This window comes from Nicotiana tabacum, chromosome 19 (genome assembly GCF_000715075.1).
Source record: "Nicotiana tabacum cultivar K326 chromosome 19, ASM71507v2, whole genome shotgun sequence".
In the NCBI taxonomy this organism is placed as follows: domain Eukaryota; kingdom Viridiplantae; phylum Streptophyta; class Magnoliopsida; order Solanales; family Solanaceae; genus Nicotiana; species Nicotiana tabacum.
The window spans coordinates 136,460,530-136,470,990 of record NC_134098.1 but is presented as its reverse complement, the minus strand read 5'-3'; the positions used below and the strand labels follow the sequence as shown (position 1 = coordinate 136,470,990).

General features: G+C 36.7%; 1 protein-coding gene across 1 annotated transcript; it reads right to left on the bottom strand.

The window, feature by feature from the left end:
* Window positions 1-477: 477 nt before the first annotated feature.
* On the bottom strand, window positions 478-8,434 carry LOC107807188 (uncharacterized). The gene is made up of 6 exons (XM_016631522.2): window positions 7,074-8,434; window positions 6,239-6,987; window positions 6,070-6,159; window positions 1,463-2,167; window positions 1,070-1,160; window positions 478-714 (listed from the first exon to the last, which is right to left on the bottom strand). Exons 1-6 carry the CDS (start codon window positions 7,165-7,167, stop codon window positions 602-604), a joined length of 1,842 nt encoding a protein of 613 aa, XP_016487008.1. The 5' UTR covers window positions 7,168-8,434; the 3' UTR covers window positions 478-601.
* Window positions 8,435-10,461: the final 2,027 nt, after the last annotated feature.

Here is a 10,461-nt window from a genome sequence, read left to right as displayed (position 1 = left end):
ATTATCTAGTGCTATTTAATATAATTGAGCATGAGGTCTAGTGCTAATTAATATAATTGAGCATGAGGTGCTGCTACTTCCACAAGGAAAAACTATGGTCACTATTTTCGGCTGTGAATATTTAAGAGTTAAGACTTTGGAAATCTAATCCATTGAGGTACCATTACAAAGTTAACCAAAAATATCCTATTCCATAAATAGTCAAGAATTAGTTGCTTGTACTTGTAGGAATTAGACACATAATTTTAAAATCAGCAGAAGATTGGCGGAATACAGGTTTTTACTCGGTTTACTTCAGTCGTGAAAAATGAAGTTATGGAATACGTTGTTCAGTTAAAACTTTGACTTTGAATGTCTTCATTTTCCCCAGTTATTTACTGCTGTACGTGGAAGGTCTAAATCACCAATCTTTATTTATTGTCAGCTCCAGAAGAGCAAAATAAAAAAGATACAAGTATTAAAGAATAAAGAAGCACAGGGGGAAAACGATAGTTTGTACCGTCAACGGTTTAAAGAACCATTACAAATCCACATATTCAACATACTACATCGACATTACTTATTAAATAACAATAAATATAACCCAGAAACAGGTGCATTCTTAACAAAGTAATTTCTTCTGTCGAGTTAAGCATACTAACATTTTAACACTAACGTAAGGGTCATCCTTGGGGAATTCTTTCCCAACTTTCCTTAAGAGCTCTAAATATAAACCTGGACCATCAAAAGCATATATTAAAAAAATAATAATAAATAAATAAAAAACATATATTATATGAACAGGGTCTCTAAAAGGTCGAAAATCTGTAAAGTATGAAGGTTGCCATAGCCAATCAGAATCCATCCACAGAACTAGACAACCGAGATTATTCCTATTCACTCCCTAAAAAACACAGTAAGCATTGCCTCACTCTCTCTATTCTCATTGCTTCGCTCAATCTCCACCCCAAAATCTATGGAATGACCAAAACAAGGATCAGAACATTTTGCCACCTCTAATAAAGTACTAACAAAATTCAATAGCCATTTTGGTGTTTCATTCAGGTTGAGCAAGATCAAGAAGAAATACCACCAACATCTCCAATTCCAGAGTGGAGAGGCAAAATAAACCCTGATTGCACTCCTTGCATAACTTTAAGTGACAGCTTCGAATTGATGTACTGCACGCACAAAAAAAGACAGATATTAATGCTAGAAAACGTTTTCAAATGAATAAGCTGGAGCGTGTACTTCTAACCGCATCCAAATGGCGATTCCACAAAGCCTACACCTCCAAACAGAAAGTATGTATGTATGTATGTGTCTGTGTGTATATATATATACACACACACATATACATATATATGCTAATAATACAATAAAAACCCGGTCCATACAAACTATCACAGCATGTTATGACAAAATTTCAACTGTTCCATGCATTCGAGAATATGGTGTGTCAAATAGAAATAAAAATAAATACCTTTGTAACATCTCTGTAGAAGGAACTGATCTCCTCCTCGGTAAGGCCGCCCTCATCAGCATTTTCCTCCCAACCTAGAGAACGCAAAAATGCAGCCTCTTCCTCTTCTGAACACAAGATTGCATCAGCCTTTGAAAAACTCTTGTTGGTACTATTCTTCCCCTCATAAGAGTCATCATTGCATGTATTTTCACCCAATATCTCAGTTGAGTTCTCAATCCTTGATCTCTCCTCAGATAATGCAGCATCTTGATCCTGAGGGATACCAGGCGCAGTCAAAACTTCTGAAATACCAGACTTATCTAAAGGTGGTGATACAGCACATCCTGCACCATTGACAGCTGAACTGCTTGCAATAGATTTCTTTCTCATAAGATTGAAAAAATCATTTCGACTCCGAGCTTGGGATGACAACCTTTTTTCCACCATTAACCCAACAGGCTTGCGTTCAGAGGTAGAGGAAGCAACGTTATTTGTTGGGCCCTGTGTGGAGGCAGATACGGGAACAGCAAGAAGGGTATTTGGCCCTTTGCTGTGAGCATTTGGGCTCAAGTTACTGTTCACACCATAAGAAACACCATTCCTCTCTCTTGTTGGCTTAAAGATGTGAAGCTTGCTTGGGATACTGTGATTGACAGGAGATGATGAGACAGTTTGCTGCAGCTGCTCAACCTTGGTTCTTGGTTTATCGGAAGGATTTGGTACCTGAAATTAAAGATTGCAGGAATGTATGTTATCATGAAAGTAATTCAAGCCTAGCACCATCACTAATCCTCAAAAAAAAGGGATCTTCAAGGAGAAAAGCTAGCGGTAAAAAGATTCAGCTGAAATGATTCGGTAAAGTCTATCTATTAAACGAAAGATCAGACCCTTTAAATGTGATTGTTGCAGTGTACATTTTTTAATTTCTGCAGCTTCAATAAGTATCTCGTATTCTACCAAAACTTCATCAAACTTTATGCATTCTCTAAAATAGACAACAAATTATTACTTTCTGCCCTCTTTCACTAATTAACTTCTTTCCATAATCTCATGTCTCTAACCTAGTCCACTTATCAATTTCCCTCCAATTAACTCCTTTGGGAAGACATGCAATATGTTACCATAATAATAGTTGTAGCACGTGTCTGTATAGGAGAGCATATCAGAGCCGTTCCCTGTTATTGGAATCTAGATATAATTCTAAATAACACCAATAAAAAAAACGAAATAATACAACAAAAGCTGCTGTCCTGAATCTCTGCCCTTCAGTCCTGGGAGACTTCCTAGCTAGACAGTAAATTCGAGAAATTATTTTAAATTTGTCCACTGACATAGATATGCCAAACAGAAAACTCAATGATGTAGACAACTTCAGATACATGAAAGGAGCAATACTGGAGGAGTAGATAATACTATGAAGAGTGTCAAAAACTTCTTTTAATCCAATTGATAAAAGGCCAACATGGAGAGGGCATTCAACCATTCGATCTGTCTTTTCCCCTCAGTTAGCCACAGTTTTCATTATAAATAATTTTCCTTTGAAATGGTGGCAATTTTTCAACAATTCATCCATGTGACTGTAGGTGCTTCCTTCTTGGTTTTAGTATTTTAATATGTTTTGTATTTTCCATTACAGGCCACAGAAGTTGGAAAACAAATCACCTTGTATGCTTTTCACAAGTGGCCCCTTAAAGCATCACCTACAAAATCAGGATTTGCTATTTCGAGGAAAATAAAAGATCGGTATTGGTAGGAAAAAGGTTTGTCCTCCCCGAGTTAGTAAATTTGTCACGTCTACCTTACATGACCAAACTAGGTGTCAAATTTCACCGACAGGAAGAACCTGTGACATGTACAAGCAATATGAACAAGGAACAGCTCATGAATAATACTACTCACTCCGTTCACTTTTACTTGTCCATTATTGACTTTGCACACCCCTTAATAATTAATAAATAAAGTGCATAATTTACCATGATACCCATATTAATTTGTGTATAGTCTTATAGCCCGTTTGGCCAAGCTGCAAAAATCAGCTTATTTTGAGAAGTGTTTTTTTCTCAAAAGTGCTTTTCTCAAAAGTACTTTGGGTGAGAAACAGTTTGTGTTTGGCTAATTAATCTGAAAAGCACTTTTGAGCAGCAATTGGTGTTTGGCCAAGCTTTAAAAAACTGCTTCTAAGTATATTTTTCTCAAAAGTGCTTTTCAAAAAAGTGTTTTTGGAGAGAAGCTACTTTTTTCTGCTTCTCCAAACTGCTTCTGCTTCTCCTCAAAAGCACTTTTTTTCCTTTCAAAAGCTTGATCAAACACTTTAACTTTAGAAAAAAAGCGCTTACAAAAAAAAAACGCTTTTGCCTCAAAAGAAGCTTGGCCAAACAGGCTATTAATGGATTTGGAATAAGTAATTAATGTTAAGGGCAAAACAAGAAAAATAAATTATTTTTATATTGATATGCGAAAAGTGATAAGTAAAAATAAAAATTTATTTTTAGAATATTTGACAACTAAAAGTGAACGGAGGGAGTACCTCCTGATTCATGAAGATCAGTCAGGATAATAGTTGGTAAGTTTAATATCATCCTCAAAGGAAAAATGCTTTGTCACAATGATGTAACTCAATCATAATGCAAAAAACCATTCTTGATTTTTGTATTCTTTCCACACCCACCCCCTTCAATCCTCGAATCCCTCACAACTCTAAATCCAACGATTATTGTATGCAATGTTTGATAACAACAATATTTTTCTCGGAATTGACTCGTTATAAGAAATCAGAAATTTAGGAGCAAAAAAGGTTTTGAAAAAATGGAATGGCTATAGTTATATTTCGTGGGCTCATTCACTGTGGTCAATTTCAAGGACTCATTCACAATTCCACTTAACTAAAGAGACATTTTGCTAAAAGATGAACACCTTTTGCATCTTGCTTGGCTATGACCACATACTTTCATGCGCAAATCTGTTGTTAGAATGTAAATCCAAAACCTCCCCCAAGCCCACCAGTGGTCTGGAGAAAAGATAACCAATAAGGAACACGTATACACTGATGAGGAAAATATGCAGCACCACTAGGCCTGGTTGTTGGTTGAACTCAGTCCAGTCTGTAAATTTCAGGGTTTAAAAGTACAAGACAGCTTCAAATTTCACTTTTATGACAGCAGGAGGGAGGTAAGTTAACTTATAATTAAGATATAGGGCCAAGGCAATTTATACAACAATAAAATAGCTTTTTACAATTGAGCAAAAAAGCATGGAGACACGAAGAATCAAAATCCACAAGCATTGGTCCAGATCAAGGATTAAAAACAAGAACCAGTTCAATTTAAGAATTAAATTGAGCTCAAAAGGATGAAGACGTGAAGGATCCAAATCCACAAGCCATAATTACCGGATTGAGGATAAAAAGGAAGAGCGTTCACCAACTCCCGAAGTTGTGAATCAATGCACGAATCTTTAAAATAGTTATGAAAATCTCACAATTTAATTGTTTTAGGAAATTTTTGAAAAACAGTTCATTAATAACTGAAATAAATGTACGGATAATTCTCCAAGTTTCTAACATCTCAAAACAAACTTAATAGAGTGTTTTTTCTTCCAGTTAAATGTTAAAGAAGAAAGACAAGATGAGACTTTTTTTCTTTCCTCCTCATACTTGAGGAACTATTTCAAGCATCAACTATGTGGAAAGACCAAAGTACACATTTTTAATTGGCAGAAGTATTGACTACAGAGGAAAAGATTGCAAAGCCAATAAGACGGATGTGCCTGATGGTATATATGCTACTTCTGTGTTACTTTCTGACTGAAGGAGAAACTGAATAGATAAGCCAATAATGAGAAATAGCTATTTGAAGTGAATAATCTTAATTATCTGATGGCAAAATGCAGTTCAGAGCAATCGCAAAATAACCAAAAACGGGAGAAAACGAAACAAACGGGTTATGACAGGCTATCAGTTACCCTTAATTTGGATAATTACTCTAAGTTCCTAATACATTCGCTTGTTTCCTAATTGGAACTGAATTATGAGATTTGAATTGCAAATAATCCAGTTTTAGAAACGATGTTTGTGTGTTTCATGCAAAGCACATGATATCATAAATGAAAAAGAAGTGTGATAAAGAAAAGACCAACTCTGTTTCCCAGGAACATCACACGATGTACTCCCTCTGATTATTATGTATACATTGTCTACTCAATTCTTAATGGTAACTGACATTGAATTGTCCTTGGTAAGGATGCACATAAACCACGTGACAGCCTTCTCATTATGCATAATAAATGCAATTGTATAATTCATCAGGCAAGACAGAGGAAACTACATGAGTATGTAACACAATCATCACCAGCGAAACAGGTGTGAAGCTCAATTTAGTAGAGTCTCCTAAGCGTTACTTGAGGACTCCCAAGGATTCCCCAATTAAAAACTTTTGATAACGATGTTAGTACCATCCAAGGGCAACGCCATTCTGTCAATTAATTGTCCTTCATAATAAAACTTCGGGAAATAGCTTCCATGTATATAATTATTGGAGATAGAAAGTCCAGAAGATGCAAAAGAAGAAATTAAATAAGCAATTGGACACCTAAGCTATCTGAAAGATGATGGCTTCAGAAACCCTTACCAAGGACTTAGCTACCAACGGTTTCAATGGTATCAATTGCCTAGATTGCTTCATTGCTAGCTCTTCGAGTCGCTGATTTGCATGGGATAACTGTTATGGTAAACACTAAGTTATGAGCACGAGAAACTTCTAATGTAAGCCACACATATAAACGAAACACAAAACCAACCTGAGAAGTAGTCTGAGCACAAGGAGGACCCTTAGCGACTGTTTCAGCCATATTAAGACCCCTGCTAATAGCCTTGATAGAAATTGGAGAAGAAGGTCCAGAAGAAGCACCTTGTTTCACGGAAGAGATGCCAGGGTTATTGTTTCCAGCCACTGTCATAATGTCTGCCAGAGAAGATGCCGACTTATTGCCAGTAGTGCCTGATGCACCAGTCGGTAAACCCTGAGTCATGGTACCCAAACCAGGAGATCGGACTCTTCCAAACCCAGGTGATGCTTGCCGTTCTTCAGTTGCTAGGGGCTGGATGCCTCTGTCAATTGCATTATCCACACTATTAACTGAAGCAAGCGGGCCATTGTTGTCAGTTGGGTTGATTTTACCAGCAGTGCCCAAATTCTTAGGCCATTTCTCACTAATTCTACCAGAAATCACTGACTGTGAGTGTCTTAACCCCTCCTCCTCAAATATTTCCCAATGATGTTTCCTCAAAGTATCAGGAAGGTCCCTTGACCTATGATTTCCTAAAGTTGATTTCTCGTGATACTTGTTAATGTCTTTATCCATGTTCCTATGACGAGGACTTCTAAAACTACTGTAAGATCTCAAGTTAGGGGAGCTACTACCATTGGAGTTCCATCTGGTATGTGGTGAGATGGCTCGATCTGATGCAGCAGGATGCCTCAATTTGTTATTGCTCATATTCATTGACAGTGATCTATTATTTGCAAGTTTTGATGGAGCAGGATCATCTATAAAGAGTACAGAACAAAGGAAATATTTTTAACTGAAATGAAAGTGCATGTTTTCAGAAAAAGTATTAGAGCATGAAAGTTACCTGAATGCAACGAGGATGATGCAGTCACGGAGCATGTCACATGTCTACCACTCCTTAACCATTGCGGGGCTAATGTAGGCTCACTTCTTTCCATAACACTACTAATGAACGTTATCCAAACAAGAACAAAAGGAAAAACAACTCACTTTCCTTCAGTGCAACTCCTAATATCAATCTCCGCGTGCCAACCTAAATCACTAACATGCCTCCAAGAAGGCCAGTTTCTCTCTTGAAAACATAAGACCAAATGCCCAAGAACTGAACCAAGTTGCATGAACCTCCGCTGTCCATTAGCCCCAGCTTCTCACCAAATTCCCTTTAGAAACAAAACCATTTTCCTATAAGCAATCACACTAAACTAAAGCGTAGCGCCCAACTACCTGAAACAATCTCCTGTAAGGGTGGGTAAGTTTAGTCAATTCTGCCCGAGAAGCCTTCGTTTCAACTACCAATTCGCCTTGCCAAGTTTCTCAATGAATTGGCTTTAGAAACAAAAGTCCTTTGTCTATAGGGTCGATTAAAAATGTTCAGAACCCTATAATTCAAAAAGAGACCAACATTCTATTCACTTCAACTAGGGATTATTCATTCTGTACATTACATACAGTAAACTGCAAACAGCAATCACTCTATTCAACCATAACAATGCCTGCCTTCAATTAAGAACATAACACACTCCCCTCTTCACCTTATCAAAAACCATCAACGAGAAGCCTTTTTAAGTGCTTCCTTCTTCCACTAAAATCGACTATAATACTTTGGTGGAATAGAGTGCTACTCACTAAAGGTAACAATGAGATAGTCAAACCCTAGATTTCAAAATCAGCAAAAAAGACCAATATGGGACACCATTCACGAAAATATAGTCCACAACAAAACTCGGTCCTCCAACTACCCACAAATCAGAACAATAAGCTATCGAAGAACAGTTAATTACCCAAAAAAATTGGATGAAACCCCAATAAAGAATATAATAATCAAAATAACATCATTATGGTACCTAATTCAGTCCCTGTTAGGCCTTTTTTTCTTGTTTATGTCAAAGTGTATTGAGGAAATTCTCAAATAGTAGTAATTAATTAATCCAAAATGAAAAAATTTATACTGACAAGAAGAGATTCATAAGTCTGGAAATTGAAGAGTTGTAGAGAAAGAGAAACACTAGTCGCTTCTTCGATTGATGAGGCGTGTAGAGGAAGAAATTTATTTTGTAGCCTATGTGTGTAACCGTATGAAATATTAGGAGATCAGAAATAGAGATATTAAAGGGAAGTAAATACTTGTACTCCGTTTTCTGCGTGTAAGTTTGAAAGACTAGAAAAAGTGTGGTCACCAAGCATTCCCCTTTTTTCTTTTTAACCAAAAATTTTTGGAGAAGTTTATTTTTAAAAACTGTAAACTAAAAATTTCGGAAAACGAAAAATAACAAGGAGAACGATAAATTCAGTGTAATTTTACGAGTGAAGTATGGAAAGAATAATATGTGCACAACGTTATCACTACTTTATGGATATAAATAACATATTTTTATAGACTCCGACTTAGACCAACATAATTACAAATCAAAAAAGTGTTTGAATAATTTAGTTTTTAATAAATTCTTCGGAAAAAACTTTTCCAGGTAATGCACACTCCATAAAAGATGAGTCTTGGTTTTGAACTCTGAGATCGAAAGACTTCCATGGGTATTTTTCTTGATTGTTCTCCTAGTAATCTTTTCTGCTTGAATATCAATTAGTCGAAAAAACGGGGAAAAAAAGTGATTTTTTTCTTTTTTTTCTCACCTATGTATTTTTCCTTGCCGTTGAAAATTACAACTTCACTCCCAACTGTCCAAGTATCCAACTATGACTTTGTTGTTACTTGGTCTTTCTTGTTTCTTTTATTTGTTGTTATCTTTGAAAAAATCTTGTTCAGAGGTCATTTATTATTTTCTTTATTTGATAGGATTGACAGTAAAATAATGCACACGAAAAGATAATGTAACAAGATTAATTTGGTCACATCCTAATTAACTTGAAAGTTGAAACGAACACGCTATGCAACAACCCAACTTTATTAAAGAAAGAAACAAAAGAAGAAGAAAACAGGGAGCTCACCTAGTCACTACCGTAACATTTATTTACATTGATTATTGTGGCATACGTAAATAAATTAAATGTCAAGATTGCTTCACTTAATTTCCAATGTAACGCTAATATCACAAACCACATGCTCTCTCTTAATTAACTAATTTGATTTTATTGCTATAGCTATATATATGATCCAGATGATATGTAAGAGGAACAATTGTTCAACTTTACGGTGTACATTTAAAATGATCCTTTATATATGTCGAACACTAATAGTAGTTCAAGTTCACATAAATGGAGTTACTTTTGCTCTTTTCGAACATAAATGTTTATTTCTGGAGTAAATATTCAAAATGATCCCTTATTTTGGTCGGGTACCTTCAAATATAAGGGACCATTTCGAGTTATTTATCTTATATTTTTTTATAAAAAAATTACTATTACATTGTAACGACTCGGCCGGTCGTTTTTAGAATGTAAGTCCCGTCCGGCGGCATAAGGCCCTGAGCAGCTTCGTATTATGTGTATTGACTTGTGTGCGTGGTTGAATTCAATTACCGGATGATTCGGAGTAATTTGGGACACTTGGTCCCTAAAACGGAAGCTTAAGTCTTAGGATTTTGACCGTAGTCGGAACTGTGTGAAGACGACTTCGGAATAGAGTTCCGTCGGTTCTGTTAGCCCGCGGGGTGATTTTGGTCTTAGGAGCGTGTCCGGACTGTGAATTTGAGGTTTGTAGCTGATTAAGGCTTGAAATAGCGAAAGTCAAATTTTTGGAGATTTTGACTGGAAGTGGACTTTTTGATATCGGGGTCGGAATGCGATGTCGAGAGTTTGAACAGCTCAGTTATGTTATTTGGGACTTGCCTACAAAATTTGACGTCATTCCGGGTTGGTTCGATTGGTTTCGGCACGAGTTTTCGAAGTTGGAAGTTTTGAAAGTTCATAAGTTCGATTCGTGGTGCGATTTGTATTTTCGGTGTTGTTGGATGTGATTTGAGACGCCGAGCGAGTCCGTGTTAGGTTATAGAACTTTTTTGTGTGTTTAGATGGGGTCCCGGGGGCCTCAGATGTGTTTCGGATGGGCTACGGGTCATTTCCTCCAATTTTGAATTGTTGTTATCTGTCATCTGGTTTCCTTCATCGCGTTTGCATCTTTGCCTTCGCATTCGCGTAATGTTATTTTGGAGGGTGAAATATTTCCTCTTCGCGTTCGCAGTCACCCTCTCGCGTTCGCAAAGTTCTGTTACCCCCTTCTTCGCCTTCGCATTCCCTATCACGCTTTCGCGAAGTGCAAACCAGGCCCTGGGCACTGG